The sequence below is a fragment of the Mytilus galloprovincialis genome, chromosome 9 (assembly GCF_965363235.1).
Source record: "Mytilus galloprovincialis chromosome 9, xbMytGall1.hap1.1, whole genome shotgun sequence".
Classification (NCBI taxonomy): domain Eukaryota; kingdom Metazoa; phylum Mollusca; class Bivalvia; order Mytilida; family Mytilidae; genus Mytilus; species Mytilus galloprovincialis.
In genome coordinates, this window is record NC_134846.1 from 87,691,448 (window position 1) to 87,710,396 (window position 18,949).

General features: G+C 32.9%; 1 protein-coding gene across 2 annotated transcripts; it reads right to left on the reverse strand.

The window, feature by feature from the left end:
* Nucleotides 1-331: 331 nt before the first annotated feature.
* LOC143046275 (uncharacterized) lies at nucleotides 332-18,825 on the reverse strand. Of its 2 annotated transcripts, none has more exons than XM_076219361.1 (8): nucleotides 18,782-18,825; nucleotides 13,977-15,101; nucleotides 13,303-13,451; nucleotides 12,517-12,648; nucleotides 10,837-10,977; nucleotides 10,185-10,473; nucleotides 3,784-3,876; nucleotides 332-2,767 (listed from the first exon to the last, which is right to left on the reverse strand). In XM_076219361.1, exons 2-8 carry the CDS (start codon nucleotides 15,073-15,075, stop codon nucleotides 2,583-2,585), a joined length of 2,088 nt encoding a protein of 695 aa, XP_076075476.1. In that variant the 5' UTR covers nucleotides 15,076-15,101; nucleotides 18,782-18,825; the 3' UTR covers nucleotides 332-2,582. The 2 variants fall into 2 exon arrangements, with proteins under 2 accessions (XP_076075476.1, XP_076075475.1); XM_076219360.1 differs by lacking the exon at nucleotides 18,782-18,825 and adding an exon at nucleotides 18,676-18,762.
* Nucleotides 18,826-18,949: the final 124 nt, after the last annotated feature.

Sequence of the window (18,949 nt, forward strand, 5' to 3'; positions counted from 1 at the left end):
TAAACTCCATGACACATGCACAGGTAAAACAATAGTCATGGACAAAAGTGGTACTATGAAACACCAATTAAACTCCATGACACATTCACAGTTTATTCAAATCATGGACATGAGTTATACTATGAAACACCAATTAAACTCCATGACACATCCACAGGTAAAACAATAGTCATGGACAAAAGTGGTACTATGAAACACCAATCAAACTCCATGACACATCCACAGGTAATACAAGTCTTGGACAATGATGGTACTATGAAACACCAATCAAACTCCATGACACATCTACAGGTCATACAAAACCACTCTAATATTAATTAACATTTTGAAGGAATATTCAAGCTTTATTCAAATATGATTCCCTTTGCTATAATCATGTGATAAACGAGATAAGAAATATTAAATCATACAAATGTTGAAAATGTGCGAAAAACGAGATCAGAATACTTATATTGTACAAATTATCGCAAGAAATACAATATTATAAACAAGCACATAAAAGATACAAGTGACCAATGAAAAATTCACGTTTGTTTTCAATAGTTGATGATAATTTATTTTACTTCATTATTCACAAATTCTCCATAAGAATTGTAATTTTCAAACTATATTCTATAAAATGCATGCCTTGCATATCATTAATTGAAATGATTATGTTCTTTTTACACAACTATAATACATTAATATGTGTACATAATCTACACAAGAGTAATAATTGATGTTATACACTCTATTATAGTGTGTGTGTTCCTAAAAACAAAATGTACAAATTACTTCTTAGTCTAGCAAATTTTCATAACATTTACATGATTTTCTCTAAACAATAAAATGAAAACAACATGTTATGAATTTCATGCATCCAAAGCGCTTTTCTGGAATTTCCTTCATCAGGAATGCACAAATCAGAGAATTTGAAAGCCAAGAATTTAAAAATCAAAAACAATTAAAGGGGTTTATTCTTTATATAATGAAGTTTTATTTATTTTGGTTGGTATAATTTTTTCTGGATTAAAGAAAAAATGCATTGAAGAGAAATTTGATTTCACGGATTGTGAATATTTTCATACAAGCCTATATACAATTCATACTTTAGTTCCAAAGTCTGTATTTATTGCTTAAATGACTTATAGAAAAGGAAAACCAATGGTATACAGTTAAATCGTAAAAGAATCGTGCATCTACAGGAGAGACTCATCTCATATGAGAGAGTTTTTTTTTTAATTGGATATGTGAAAACTACTGATTGTAAAATGTAAAACAACCAAACTTCAAATAAAACTAACATCAGACATTATTATGTACTACATAAATGAGTAAAAAAGAAAAAGATCTAAAATGAAACTGAAAAGTCAGTTTTGATTATAAAAGGAGATAAATCTAAAAACAGTTTAATAATTATCTCCTTTGTATTTCAATTTGAAAAATAATATTAAACACCTCTATCTGGTGTTATATAAAATAATACAATTTACAAAAAAAAATCTAAAACTTTGCTAGGTCAACTGACCAAATATACTCAGGTTTGTAAAAAATCAACTTCTAAATCAAAATTGTATAAATTGAATAACAAGTTCTTTAATGATATAGATTGAACTATTTTTTTTCAGACTGGTCAGCCAATTGATAGTAATAGTTTTGGTGTGTTCCTAAAAATATTCACAATTAGGTTTCTTAATTCATATCTACAGTTGAATTTGTATTTATTTACCATTTACACAAAAGGTATCAATCAACACAATGAACAGTACCATGTTTTATATATACAATGCAGTGTTTTTTTATTTATTAATGAGACATTCATTTTCATCATTTGTACAAATAAAACATTTGTCGAATATAGCTAAGAAGCCTTATCATTGTCTTCCTGATTTGTATGTGGCATTGTTGAATGTGACAAAATAAATTACAACCACATACCAACATGACAGGTTGTTGTTTCAAAAAATTCAGATTTATTCAGAAACCACTTAGGATGTTGAGACTTTGTACAATAATTTTTAATCATGGATATTGATGGATTATAATTATCTTTTATATCATATCATAGGTCAAAACTTAACATGGTGATTCTAACCTTGATACTGAAAACACTATATATTTCAGTTTCTTTGTTCATTGACTAGAGACTCTGTATAAATTCTCCTTTTTTCATTGAATTACATCCACTAAATACTTAAACCAAACTTATACAATAAAAGAGTATACAATAAGAGATATGTCTTTTCTATTTAATTGAGGAGAAACCAAATTCAGGTGTCTTCAAATGATCTTACTAAACAGCTTGTTTCTAAAAACAGTTCCACAAAGAAGAAGACAGACATTTTTGTTTTGTTTTAAGATAATAAAAGGCTGTCAACAATATCTATCTTCATCACTATAATGATCATATCTGTACTGTATTTTCACCACTATAATAATCATATCTGTACTGTATTTTCACCACTATAATAATCATTTGCTCTCTATTTTAACCGCCATAATCCAATTTGTTCTCTTTATTCACCCCTATATAAATCCTATTTCCTCTCTGTTCTCTCCACTATAATAATCCTATATCCTCTCTTTTTTCAGCCCTATATTAATTATGTTTCTTCTGTATTTTCATCACTGTTATCATCAAACTGTCCATCCTCTATTGGGTATATATATTTCTGTCTAACAAACGGCTGTGAGTGCATGTCATAAGGCAGAAATAAATGACTATCTACAGTGTAACCAGCCTCAGCTAAAGTCTTTGGTGCAGGGTGAACATATATATCCTGGAACTCTGAAACATACAGCAAAATAAAAACTTGTTTGTTGTGAAGAACCTTATGCAATTTCTATTAAAAAGACAATTTTTACGTTTAATTCTATTTTTGATAAAAGTTCTACGGGAGAGGATGGGGTGTGTTCTGGTCTGTATCTCCACCTGTCCTATATCTGATTAAAGCTTTTTGTAAAGGTAGTTATCCATTACGTTGTAAACTAAATACGGCAACATGTTTATTATGATGTTATATATTTAAAAACCATATACCATATTACAATTTTGACCTGAATTTCACGGTTCATTGAACATGGACACATGCTAGTGTGAGCTGGGCATGATGTCCTATAACAGGAGTAGGTCCGGTAAGGACCGATTTTGGCCTCAAATTTCAGGTTCATCTGACGAAAGATGTTGACCACTTTTTAAACACTTAAGTGTCTATTTTATTTGATTCAATTAATTTATGTGAAAGATTTTAACATTTTAACTAATTTAGTCATTAAAAACACTCTGATTCAAGCTCTAATATGAAAAATCTACCAAATATGCCAGAAAATGTCACTTTTTAGATGGTTTTTGTCAAAAATGAAAGTGGCTGCATCCGTGTTCATCCTCAACCTTTATATATGTTATGTATTATCATCAAATACAACTTACATTTAAATATTTTGGATGAACACGAATGTGGCCACTTTCGTTTTACACGGAAACTGTCTAAATTTTAACCAAAATGCTAGAATTGTGAAGATTTTAGTAATTTAGCATGACTTAATGGTGCTAGTACTAGATATATGTACATCGTATTGTCAAAAACAGCATATATTTATGTAGCAGAAGCATTCTACTGTCCAATAAATAACTAAAAGTATACATTTTAACAATTTTGTAAATCTGCTATATTTTGGGGCCAAAAAGGGGTCTTACTGGACCTACTCCTTTTTCTTTTTACCCCTCCTTTCAGTAATGACAGCCAGGTTAGATGGTTATTAGATTAACTAAAATATATATTTCTTAAAGTAATCAAATCTTACTGTATGGGTTGTCTACTGGTATCTCAATATCTTCTATCTCATCATCCCAGTTCTCACCAGATGTCGCTGCTTCTACTGGTTTATCTTCTGTCTCTAAAATTAAGTGCAACAACATAAAATTGAGAATGGAAATGGGGAATGTGTCAAAGAGACAACAACCCGACCAAATAAAAAACAACAGCAGAGGGTCACCAACAGGTTTTCAATGTAGCGAGAAATTCCCGCATCCGGAGGCGTCCTTCAGCTGGCCCCTAAACAAATATATACTGGTTCAGTGATAATGAACGCCATACTAATTTCCAAATTGTACACAAGAAACTAAAATTAAAATAATACAAGACTAACAAAGGCCAGAGGCTCCTGACTTGGGACAGGCGCAAAAATGCGGCGGGGTTAAACATGTTTGTGAGATCTCAACCCTCCCCCTATACCTCTAACCAATGTAGAAAAGTAAACGTATAACAATACATACATTAAAATTCAGTTTAAGAGAAGTCCGAGTCTGATGTCAGAAGATGTAACCAAAGAAAATAAACAAAATGACAATAATACATAAATAACAACAGACTACTAGCAGTTAACTGACATGCCAGCTCCAGACTTCAATTAAACTGACTGAAAGATTATGATTTCATCATATGAACATCAGGCACAATCTTTCCCGTTAAGGGTTTAGTATCATACCATCATAACAACATGACTAGTTATGGCTATGACACTAAATAAATTATAAGTAATGAGATTAATTATACAATAATGTAATCTTGTAGACAACTTTCTTTAACATTAGAAAATATCAGATTCTTTTCTTAATGTTTTTATGTAATTTGTTTTATGTGCTTTTTGCCAATCTATTGAGTTAAACCTTTTGTAACTGATTTTTACAGTTTATTCTTATGTTGTACTGTTACACCACTGCCCCAGGCTAGGGGAGGATTGAGTGAACACAAACATGATTAACATGATTACATTCTTTCTGAGCCTGATTCAAGGCCAAAACCTGTTGTTCAGCGTTTGCTTTTGTTTTAGTGTAAACTGTATTGTTATAAGCTATGTCATCCTTTTTAATTGCATTGGGACCTCTAATTGTTTGTATCCATGTCATTTGTTCAATGGTGGATATTTGTCTCATTAGCAATCATACCACATCTCCTTAAATTTATATTGATCTTCATAGCCTTACTTCATACACATTTCAAGAAACAATGACCTATAGATAAGTGTGTATATTATATTTTTAATTTATGGTGTTCCTGTTGATTGATTACGAAGTTATAATCAACAAACTAAATTCTAAAAACACTAATAATAATTCATGTAAAGTAAAGTGCTATTCCATTTGGTTCAGTGGTTTTTGAGAAGCCTATAGACCACAGATGGTACGAGTACACAGTTATTTCGTAGTGCATTTCTTTTACACAATAAATGGAAATAAAAAAATCCCACCTGCGCTTTCTCAATAATATTTTTACAGTGTTCTGTACTACTTTTGGGACAAATTATATCAAAATTATAGAAAACTTCATCGGCTCTAACTCAAAATATGGACAATTTTATGTTCAGGGGGTCTTGATATCTTTTGACAGCTTCCGAAATACTTATTTTTAACCTTTTTCAGCTGGACCAAATCACTACTTTACTTTAAAATTCATGATTCAAATTTTCTCACAGTGTAATTTTATCCCCCTATGTTTAAGGCATAAAACATGAAGAAATAAATTTGGAAGGGGTATAAAAAGGATTAGCAAGTAACACACTGTCCATACTAGGGACTATATTCGTGGACAATGAAAATCAAGGGACTATAACTGTGTACTCGAACCAGATGCATAATGATAGCAAATATTATTCTGGTTTTTGGTCAGATCAACTGAAAAACACCCCCTTTCTCAGAACAAAGAAATCCCCCTCATGTGAGAAATAAAGAACTAGAGGCTCTAAAGAGCCTGTGTCGCTCACCTTGGTCTATGTGCATATTAAACAAAGGACACAAATGGATTCATGACAAAATTGTATTTTGGTGATGGTGATGTGTTTGAAGTTCTTACTTTACTGAACGATTTTGCTTCTTACAATTATATCTATAATGAACTTTGCCCATTAGTAACAGAGAACTATATTTTGTAAAAATTTACATATATTTACCAAATTAATGAAAATTGTTAAAAATTGACTATAAAGGGCAATAACTCCTTAAGGGGTCAATTGACCATTTAGGTCATGTTGACTTATTTGTAGATCTTACTTTGCTGAACATTATTGCTGTTTACAGTTTATCGCTATCTATAATAGTATTCAAGATAACCAAAAACGGCAAAATTTCTTTAAAAATAACCAATTGGAGGGCAGCAACCCAACAACCAGTTGTCCAATTCATCTGAAAAATTCAGGGCAGATAGATATTGACTTGATTAACAATTTAACTTCTTGTCATATTTGCTCTAGATGCTTTGAATTCATAGTTATAAGCCAAAAACTGCATTTTACCCCTATGTTCTATTTTTAGCCGTGGCGGCCATCTTGGTTGAATGGCCAGGTCATCGGACACATTTTTCAAACTAGATACCCCAAAGATGATTGTGGCCTAGTAGTTTCAGTGGAGATTTTGTAAAAGATTACTTAGATTTATGAAAAATGGTTAAAGATTGACTATAAAGGGCAATAACTCCTAAAGGGGTCAACTGACCATTTCGGTCATGTTGACTTATTTGTAGATCTTACTTTGCTGAACATTATTGCTGTTTATAATTTATCTCTATCTATAATAATATTCAAGATAATAACCAAAAACAGCAAAATTTCCTCAAAATTACCAATTCAGGGGCAGCAACCCAACAACCGATTGACCGATTCATCTGAAAATTTCAGGGCAGATAGATCTTGACCTGATAAACATTTTTATCCCATGTCAGATTTCCTCAAAATGCTTTGGTTTTTGAGTTATAAGCCAAAAACTGCATTTTACCCCTATGTTCTATTTTTAGCGGTGGCGGCCATCTTGGTTGGTTGACCAGGTCACGCCACACATTTTTTAAACTAGATACCCCAAAGATGATTGTGGCCAAGTTTGGATTAATTTGGCCCAGTAGTTTCAGAGGAGAAGATTTTTGTAAAAGATTAATTTAATTTATGAAAAATGGTTAAAATTGACTATAAAGGGCAATAACTCCTAAACGGGTCAACTGACCATTTTGGTCATGTTGACTTATTTGTAGATCTTACTTTGCTGAACATTATTGCTGTTTACAGTTTATCTCTATCTATAATAATATTCAAGATAATAACCAAAAACAGCAAAATTTCCTCAAAATTACCAATTCAGGGGCAGCAACCCAACAACCGATTGACCGATTCATCTGAAAATTTCAGGGCAGATAGATCTTGACCTGATAAACATTTTTACCCCATGTCAGATTTGCTCTAAATGCTTTGGTTTTTGAGTTATAAGCCAAAAACTGCATTTTACCCCTATGTTCTATTTTTAGCCGTGGCGGCCATCTTGGTTAGTTGACCGGGTCACGCCACACATTTTTTAAATTAGATACCCCAATGATGATTGTGGCCAAGTTTGGTTTGATTTGGCCCAGTAGTTTCAGAGGAGAAGATTTTTGTAAAAGTTAACGACGACGGACGACGACGACGACGGACGACGGACGACGGACGACGGACGACGGACGACGACAGACGACGGACGCCAAGTGATGAGAAAAGCTCACTTGGCCCTTCGGGCCAGGTGAGCTAATAATATTCAAGATAATAACAAAAAAACAGCAAAATTTCCTCAAAATTACCAATTCAGGGGCAGCAACCTAACAACCGATTATCTGATTCATCTGAAAATTCCAGGGCAGATAGATCGTGACCTGATCAACAATTTTACTTCCTGTCAGATTTGATCTTAATGCTTTGGTTTTTGAGTTATAAGCCAAAAACTGCATTTTACACCCATGTTCTATTTTTAGCCATGGCGGCCATCTTGGTTTGTTGGCCGAGTTACCGGACACATTTTTTTAACTAGATACCCCAATGATGAATATGGCTAAGTTTGGTTAAATTTGGCTCAGTAGTTTCAGAGAAGATTTTTCTAAAAGATAACTAAGATTTACGAAAAATGGTTAAAAATTGACTATAAAGGGCAATAACTCCTAAAGTGGTCAACTGACCATTTTGGTCATGTTGACTTATTTGTAGATCTTACTTTGCTGAACATTATTGCTGTTTACAGTTTATCTCTATCTATAATAATATTCAAGATAATAACCAAAAACAGCAAAATTTCCTTAAAATTACCATTTCAGGGGCAGCAACCCAACAACGGAATGTCCGATTCATCTGAAAATTTCAGGGCAGATAGATCTTGACCTAATGAACAATTTTACCCCATGTCAGATTTGCTCTAAATGCTTTGGTTTTTGAGTTATAAGCCAAAAACTGCATTTTACCCCTATGTTCTATTTTTAGCCATGGCGGCCATCTTGGTTGGTTGGCCGGGTCATCGGACACATTTTTTAAACTAGATACCCCAATGATGATTATGGCCAAGTTTGGTTAAATTTGGCCCAGTAGTTTCAGAGGAGAAGATTTTTCTAAAAGATTACTAAGATTTACGAAAAATGGTTAAAAATTGACTATAGAGGGCAATAACTCCTAAAGTGGTCAACTGACCATTTTGGTCATGTTGACTTATTTGTAGATCTTACTTTGCTGAACATTATTGCTGTTTACAGTTTATCTCTATCTATAATAATATTCAAGATAATAACCAAAAACAGCAAAATTTCCTTAAAATTACTATTTCAGGGGCAGCAACCCAACAACGGAATGTCCGATTCATCTGAAAATTTCAGGGTAGATAGATCTTGACCTGATGAACAATTTTACCCCATGTCAGATTTGCTCTAAATGCTTTGGTTTTTGAGTTATAAGCCAAAAACTGCATTTTACCCCTATGTTCTATTTTTAGCCATGGCGGCCATCTTGGTTGGTTGGTCGGGTCACTGGACACATTTTTTAAACTAGATACCCCAATGATGATTATGGCCAAGTTTGGTTAAATTTGGCCCAGTAGTTTCAGAGGAGAAGATTTTTGTAAAAGATAACTAAGATTTACGAAAAATGGTTAAAAATTGACTATAAAGGGCAATAACTCCTAAAGTGGTCAACTGACCATTTTGGTCATGTTGACTTATTTGTAGATCTTACTTTGCTGAACATTATTGCTGTTTACAGTTTATCTCTATCTATAATAATATTCAAGATAATAACCAAAAACAGCAAAATTTCCTTAAAATTACTATTTCAGGGGCAGCAACCCAACAACGGAATGTCCGATTCATCTGAAAATTTCAGGGTAGATAGATCTTGACCTGATGAACAATTTTACCCCATGTCAGATTTGCTCTAAATGCTTTGGTTTTTGAGTTATAAGCCAAAAACTGCATTTTACCCCTATGTTCTATTTTTAGCCATGGCGGCCATCTTGGTTGGTTGGTCGGGTCACTGGACACATTTTTTAAACTAGATACCCCAATGATGATTATGGCCAAGTTTGGTTAAATTTGGCCTAGTAGTTTCAGAGGAGAAGATTTTTGTAAAAGATAACTAAGATTTACGAAAAATGGTTAAAAATTGACTATAAAGGGCAATAACTCCTAAAGTGGTCAACTGACCATTTTGGTCATGTTGACTTATTTGTAGATCTTACTTTGCTGAACATTATTGCTGTTTACAGTTTATCTCTATCTATAAAAATATTCAAGATAATAACCAAAAACAGCAAAATTTCCTTAAAATTACCATTTCAGGGGCAGCAACCCAACAACGGAATGTCCGATTCATCTGAAAATTTCAGGGCAGATAGATCTTGACCTAATGAACAATTTTACCCCATGTCAGATTTGCTCTAAATGCTTTGGTTTTTGAGTTATAAGCCAAAAACTGCATTTTACCCCTATGTTCTATTTTTAGCCATGGCGGCCATCTTGGTTGGTTGGCCGGGTCACCGGACACATTTTTTAAACTAGATACCCCAATGATGATTATGGCCAAGTTTGGTTAAATTTGGCCCAGTAGTTTCAGAGGAGAAGATTTTTGTAAAAGTTAACGACGCCAGACGACGACGGACGACAGACGACGGACGCCGGACGCCGGACGCCAAGTGCTGAGAAAAGCTCACTTGGCCCTTTGGGCCAGGTGAGCTAAAAATGGGCAAAAAGTGAAAAATTAATCAGCAAAAAAATATAGATCATATTAAAATAGGTAAATATAATAAAGAAAAGAGAAAAGATGGGGAAAAAAATAACAAAATAGAGAAAAATGGTCTAAAAATGGAAAGAAACAGAAATGGAGGACCCTAGTCATACCCCCATGTGTTTCTTTTTGTGTCTGGTTTCTAATATTACCATTTCTATTTTTAGATACAAATATTGGCGGTTCATAGTCTTCATCCTCATCTCCATCCACCTCATAATCACTATCATCCTGGTCTTCCTCACTTTCTGTCTCTTTCCTGTTGTACTGACCAAACAGTGGCATAGTGGAAAACTTCCTGATAAATCTTTCTCTCTTTTGATTCCCATTGTGACTCCTCCAAATAGATAAGTTATTTATAGCTGCCGATTTTAAAACATCTTCACTGTAGTTTAGAGATGGCGGAGGTAATTCAAATTCTTCTACTTCCTGCATTTCCAGCTGATAAAATAAAATCAATCACAATCACTTAAATATTAATTCATGTTTTTCAAATAATACTATTTGATATGTTTTTTTATATATTTGTTTGTAGAGATCTGTCTTCATTTTGTTTTACGTTAATGACAATTTAAACATTCTTACTGGTTTATGATTTGATTTTGATTTTTGTGTTCTTAATGCCACTTTTTAAGCACTGCTTTTGGGCTATTTCGCGGTCAGTTTTTATTGGTGGAGGATGCTGGATTAATGCTACGGCAGTCTTAGCATCCATGTGTCATACATTTTGAGACTTTCATCACAGAAATGAATAGTGTGATATACAAGGTGTGAAACACAATTAACTTCTGACTGCACTGATACCTTAATTGTTGGAACATCATTCATAGATAGATCTTGTCTTGGTCTTCCTCTCCAGTTGTTCTTCAAAGTTGGATCTCTATCAGGATATTTAGAACTGTTTATAATCTGTGGAACTTCATCCCATGGTATGTTAAACTGATTCTATAAGTATAAACATAATGTCATACAATACTGAATCAGATAAAATGTGTTATATTTTGTTTTGTTTATATTATTTTTGACCATGGGAGATACATTACACTACAGCTAGCTCAAAGTACGTTGATTTTGTTGAACGAGGAATACTGCTTTCTCAAAAGTTGCTAAGACAGGGCTATGAATCAATCAAATTAAGGTCATTACTCAAGAAATTTTACGGTCGCCATCATGAGCTGATTGGCAATTATGACAAAAGTGTGTCAGAAATCATATCTGATATTCTTTCTCAGTCATAATAACCTTCCATCATTACCGAACTGAACAAAGAAATAACACGACGGGTGCCGTAAATAGTGAAGGGAATGCTTACCCTTCCGGAGCACCTGATTTTACTCCCGGTTTTTAGTGGAATTCGTGTTGTTTCTTATTTCTTATTTATAACTGTTGATGTAAATGTCTTTTGGTTTTATGAGTCTTTGTTTACTCCTTGGTTTTGATTGTTATTGTCTGTATTCTTCCAGTGTTTACAAAAAAGCAAATAATAACATCAAAACATACATACATAAAGGCATTTAAAAGATGTAAAATGGTATAATAGCTTCTGCAAATTCCCACAAGGCTCCCTGTTGAATCCCTCTTCATGTATACCAAAGCTTATAGTTAATAAGAGTCTGAGGGGTTGAAAAAGTAGTCTTTCTCAAACATCTCAAAGTAACAGAGAGCTTATTGCTGTTTACCAGCTTGTCTCTAAACATGTAACACAATGTACACAATGTGACTTTACAATCATGACACTCCAGATTTACTGTATCTTATGCCTTTTTGTGTTTCTTTGATTGTTTTTACAGTGAATAAGATTACTGTAAACCAACTAATCTTTGCCAGCGATTTATTTTTCGTATAAATCGTTGCCATATTTAAAACTTGGATCTTTTCTTGTCTAATTACATCAAGTAAATTAAAAAACAGCAAATTAAAAAAGCCATGAATTTAGCTAGAAAGGACTAAATGCAAAATAAAGTATCTGTGAAAATAAGATGGGTTACAGTATAACACACTGCTGTACCAAAGTCATGAACATTTTACATATAACTGGCTATTATTTCAACTTGGAAATATTTCTAATTATGGAATTTGCATAATTTTTGTGGTTGGAAGTTTTTCATAAATTCCATAATTATACTGTATAATGTTTCGAGCAGTGCATAGCACTTTCTATACAATGTATTTTGTATAGATAGTGTTGCGCATCGCACAGTACATTGTATTGAAAATCTGCTATCTGCTTTGTAATAGAAAGTGTTTTGTGCCGCAGAGTATTAAAATACAGAATAAACATGGAATTTATAAAAAATTTCATGCACTAGAAATTTTGCAAATTTCATAATTTAAAATAATTCTATTAAAGTTGAAATAATAGCCTGTTATATGATGTCTGTTTTTGATTTTGCCATTTGACTAGACTTTCCGTTTTGAAATTTCCTAGGAGTTCAGTATACATCTATTAAGTAAAGCATAACCAGTTTAACTACTTGAACTCACATCTACTAAATCAAGCCTGACTAGTTTAGTTAAATACATCAAAGCTGATGGGATCTCAGTCAGTCTGTTGTTAAATACATCTAAGGTCTTCAGGTTAATAAGTTGACAAAAAGATTCTGGAAGTTCTGCCAACTAAAAAATAAATAGAATAATACAACAATGCACTGGTCATTGATAAGTTCCTAATATATAGTTATTGTTTATTGCCGTTGAAATTTTTTTTATATAGAAATCTTATATATTTCTGTGTTTGAAGACAATTGTATAAATTGATGTGTTTTTTTTTTTCCAGATCCATCTGATTTAATTAACATGTCTGTCTTTTGGGAGCCAGGAACTTCTACCAACCTCAGTTAATTTCATAAAATATAATCAATCTGGATTCATATTTTATGCTTCTTCTGAATGTATATTGTTCCTTCAATTTTCTTTTAAAATTCAGAATTGATAGAAAAATAAAACAAGAATGAGTCTGAGGACACAAAAGCCCCTCACTCAAGCTTTGAAATTTTCCAAGTTAAAAATGGGCATAACTCCAGAATGGTAAATGACTCCATCCCAAATTCAAACTCTATCTGCATGTTGCGGTTCTCAGCATTGTGTATGAGTTTCATAAAACTTGGTTTAAAAAAAGAGTAGATCTTTTAAAATGTGTACAAGAATAAAATCACATACATGTATAAATTATCCTATTTTGGGTTTTTCTGTAAACACTCAAGACACAAACTTAATAAAACATTAAATAAACATACATGTACAATGTACATAAGGATATTATTTACTTACCAAATTATTATCCATTCTAAGGTCTTCTAATAAGGTTAAATTACCAAATGAAGAGGGTAACAGTTGTAGATTATTTTTAGATAATTGACAAATTCTAAGTGATTTTAAATTCCCAAAAGATTCAGGTAGTTCATACAGTAAATTCTGACCTGTGAAAAAAGAATAAAGAACACTTTGATATATTTCATGTTAAAATTTTACATGTACATAATATAAGATGTGCAATAATGTCATTATGAATAAGTTTACTTATAAATTTCATCTTTGTAATATGAATTTTTGAGAACTTACATTTGTGCATCTACATAGTTCTCATCTCCAGCGGAGAGCAGGGTGTGAGCTCCTCAATTCTGGAATTAAGCCCTCGGCCTTAGACTTCTGGGGTGATCCGCTTTGAAGACAGTGTCAGTGGGGGAGTTTGACTGGGGTGGTACATTTTTGTACATCCGTCAAAAGGTAACACAGGTATCCTATAAGGTGTGCTCAGTGAGGACGGAAGCCTCACATAGAGTTATGATTAAAACTTGATTTGGCTTTGATTACAAACATTTAATTTACTTTTCATCCCCAGACCCCAAAATCATTTTTTTTTCTCAATAAAAGCCCCAATGTCATGATTCTGACTGTTCATACTCCAATGTAATACATTTATCCATGTATCATTAACTACTTACCAAGATCTATAAACTCCAGGTTAATTAAGTTTCCAAAGTCATCAGGTAATTCATGAAGCTGATTCTCATCAAAGTGAAGCTCAGTTAGTTTTATCAATTGACAAAAGTTTGTTGGTAAATATCCAATCCAATTGCCGTTTTGAAAATTACGTCTTTCTAATTCATCAATAACACTTCCTAAATGTAACTGTTCTAAATTTTCTAAATGGCCAAAGGAGTCTGGTAGTTGACTCATAAAATTACCACCTAGGTCCAAATATTTTATCATTCTACATGTCATTCCAAACTTTTCTGTTAGAGATTGTTCATGTAACTTATTATCACTAGCTGTAAATTCCTCAATACAACTAAGTTCTGCTACCCAATCTGGTAATTGGGTAATCCTGTTCCTATCCAAAAATAATCTTTTGAGAGTAACAGTAGAGGAGAAGTGAGTAGGTAACAGTTCTATATTATTGCCTGATAAGTCAATAGTTTCTAAAGAAAGCATATCACCCACAGTCTCTGGTATGCTATCCAGTTTATTATTGCACATGTTCAATATCTTCAATGATTTCAGACGTCCAATACTCACTGGTAAATAAGATATTGTATTATCACACAATTCTAGTACCTCTAGGTTCTCTAACAGTCCTAATGTAGAAGGCAATATCTCAAGTTTATTTTCCTCAATATGCAAGGTTTTTAATTTGATCAGATCACCAAAACTTTCTGGTAACTCTTTCAAACAGTTCCCTGTCAAGTTCAAAATCTGTAGTTGTGATAACTCTGAAATGCGATCAGGTAAACTGCAAAGTTCATTTTCATTTAAAAGTAACTCCTTGAGACATGTGAGACAACCAATACAATCTGGCAGTCCTATCAGACGATTACCTGTCATAGATAATACCTGGAGAGATGGAAAACTATCAATGGAATCAGGGATACTTTCAATATCATTATGATCTAGAAGAAGTTTTGTGATTTGTGAGAAGTTGACCCCTTCCACAGGAAACAATGTTAAGTCTCTTGCTGAGAGATTCACACAGTGGGCCTCACATTCATCCGAGTGTGAACAACTATCGTTCTCTATCATCTCTATCATACTAGACTGTGGCATTCTTCTTATCAATACATGGTCCAAAACTGTAAATATATGGATTTAAATGATTTAAATGTGTAAAGTAATAGCATCACAATCATATTGGACTGTGGCATTCTTATCAATGCATGGTCCAAAACTGTAAATGTATACAACAAAATTATTTAAATGTGTAAAGTGATAGCATCACAATCATACTGGACTGTGGCATTCATCTTATTGATTAATTCATGGTCCAAAACTGTTGATAAATATACAGTAGGCACAATCACCTCAATAAGTCAGGTATGGATTTTCTAAAGAGGAAGTAGTATAGTACAAATGTAAGAAATTAGCATACTAATGTATACAGCAATTATATGGATATTAATCATGAGTTGAGAAATCACCAAAATTTGTGTTTTGTTTTAAAGTCTGTAATATACATGTAAGCATACTCAAGAACTAATTCCTTCATGTCATGACCGAATCCAGGTCTGTTCGCACCCTTTCACTTTCGCACTCTACAATGCTCTACATGTTTGTGTCCAAATTCCGTTCGCACCCTTTTTATATTGGTTTTGTTTTTGTAATCAAGTTTTGGCAAGTGTATTGCTATAAATATTTTTGTTGTCATTGTCTTAAAATAAAGTGAGACAACAGTTTTTTTTGTGTTGAATAAATCTTTATCATGTTTTGGATAGTTTATCATGTTTATTGCTATAAAAACAAGCGTGCACACACTGAAATGTCTCGCCTTCTTTACTAATCATTGATATTATGTTGATAGTCCTAAGTATAAAGCTTTATTACAACTGTCAAATAAACTTAACATTAACCAAGATAGCTAAATAAAGACCAATGAACCATGAAAATGAGGTCAAGGTAAAATGAACCATGCCAGGCAGACATGTACAGCTAACAAAGCTTCCATACAACAAATATAGTTGACCTACTACTTATAGTTTAAGAAAAATAGACCAAAACACAAAAACTTAACACTGTGCAATGAACCGTGCAATTGAGGTCATGGTCAAATAAAACCTGCGGGACTGACATATAGATCATAATATATTTCCATACACCAAATATAGTTGACCTTTGGCATATAATATTAGATAAAAAGACCAAAACTTAAAAACTTAACTTTGACCACTGAACCATGAAAATGAGGTCAAGGTCAGATGACATCTGCCAGCTAGACATGTACACCTTACAATCATTCCATACAACAAATATAGTAGACCTATTGCATAAAATTTGAGACCTGCCAGTTGGACATGTACAACTTCCAGTCCTTCCATACACCAAATATACTAGCCCTATTGCTTATAGTATCTGAGATATTGACTTGACCACCAAAACTTAACCTTGTTCACTGATCCATGAAATGATGTCGAGGTCAAGTGAAAACTGTCTGACGGGCATGAGGACCTTGTAAGGTACGCACATACCAAATATAGTTATCCTATTACTTATAATAAGAGAGAATTCAACATTACAAAAATTCTGAACTTTTTTTCCAAGTGATCACTGAACCATGAAAATGAAGTCAAGGACATTGGACATGTGACTGACGGAAACTTTGTAACATGAGGTATCTATATACAAAGTATGAAGCATCCAGGTCTTTCACCTTCTAAAATATAAACCTTTTAAGAAGTTAGCTAACGCTGCCGCTGCCGGATCACTATCCCTATGTCGAGCTTTCTGCAACAAAAGTTGCAGGCTCGACAAAAATCATTGCTTCTTAATAAATAAAGATTCTGACAACGTTTTTTTCGTGTTGAATAAATCTGATAATCATGTTTTTGGTTAGTGTATTGCTATAATTTTTTTCATTGTTTCAAAATATTGTAAGTGAGATTCTTACAATGTTTTTTTTTAGCTTGAATAAATTTTAATCATGTTTAGGTTAGTGTATTCCTATATATTTACATCAAAGCAATTTAAAACAAGAATGTGTCCCCAGTACACGGATGCCCATGGCCATCCGCACTATCATTTTCTAAATTCTATGTTGAATGGCTCGTGAAAATGATGGGAAATCTCTATTTTGGCATTAAAATTAGAATGATCATATAATAGGGAACATGTGTACTAAGATTCAAGTTGATTGGACTTCAACTTCATCAAAAACTACATTGACCAAAAACTTTGACCTGGGACGAACAGACGAACGAACGGACGCACAACCAGAAAACATACTGCCCATAAATAGGGCATAAAAAACAACTAATTATTAAACTAGAATTTCGATTTAAAATTGGGTGTAAATGTATAGGGTGCGAACGATACCTGATACTCTCATGGGCATGCTCAGCTCTATTCTTATTTTAACATGAGTAGGCATTATTTTTGCTGAGCCTTAACATGGGTGCAGAAATAAAATACCTTGGTTACCAAATAAACCAGATTTAAATTACATCTATGTGCATATATATGTCCAGATACCGAAGTGAATAGATTAGGAAATTAGTGAATAAGTATATAAGCAGTAAAAACGACACATATATGTACAATGTACGTGTACATGCGAGTCTTTAGCACAGTTCACCAACAAGGGGCGTTAAATTGAAACAGGCCCAAGATGGCATGATTTTTTGACAAGGTCTATTTTTTCTGTGTGCAGAATACAGTACAGAAAACCATAAACTTTAAAAGTTACTTTCTAACATGTTGCCCTCGTTTCTCAGACAGTACCATACCCAGCACACGGAGATAAAATTGTGATTGGATTGATTAGGCCCCAGGAGCCAGAGCTGAAGCCTCGAAAATGCTTTCAAGCTTTCTAGTAAAAAAAAGATGCAAGACCAAACCAGGTGCTGATTTGACTTGTAACCCTGCCGGCCATATATACATGTATGCGCTCTTCCACAAAAGACTACTTTACACAGGTCAGGAATAACCACCAATTGGTGGATTATACCTCAATTGACGTATAATCCACCAATTGACGTATAATGGTATAGACCAATTGGTGTATAATTCTTTGTTTTTCAAAAGAAATTATTCTATCAAAATGGAGCATTGTTTTCTTAAAACCATATTCTGGTATGAAAACTTGTCAAACATTCCTAGTTTAGTATAGTGACATAACATATTGCATTTAATCAATAATTGTATTTGCAGTTTCTTCTATTGTTATCTTGTCAATTCTTGATTGGCAAATTTACCTGTAATCATCTGTCAATGGACATCATTACTGTTTGCAGTCATATCACATGCGATCATGAGTACAACTCCACAGGTGAATGGAGCTCTTTGTTAATACTTGACTTTCATTATTAAAAGTCAATCATGGTCAATAGTACAAATGTTTCAACAAAAGAATTGCTGTACACATGCATTCTCAAGAGATGCAGCAGGCTTTGATAAAACTGAAACTTTCAGAGGACTCAATAAGGGTCATAAAATAGGTTGCAAGTTGCAAAATCATGCTCCTATCGCACACTAGCATTTTATTACAAAAAAATTGCATTTTACGTCAATTGGTCTATACCAATATACCTCAATTGGTGGATTATACCGTCAATTGAGGTATAATCCACCAATTGGTGGTTATTCCTGACCTGTTACAGTTTTGTCTATTAATTATAAATTAGCAAACGTTTCACTGAGAAATAATTATTTTTGTACCATATTTATTTAAACATTTCATTCAATGTTTGTTATCAAAAGCAGGAGAGCTTGAAACGTGACATTAAATTAAAATTTGGCAGAATAAAAATAAATCGAAACTCACCGGAAGTGAAATCCACATTTTACCAAAAATGATATCAATTTTACGACTGTTTGATTTAAATCAGATATAAAAAAGAGAACTGTTAAATAGTTTTTTATTAACATTTATCCTTGGTGTAAACGATAATTCTTTTATATTACTTTAAATAAGAAATAATATCATTAATAA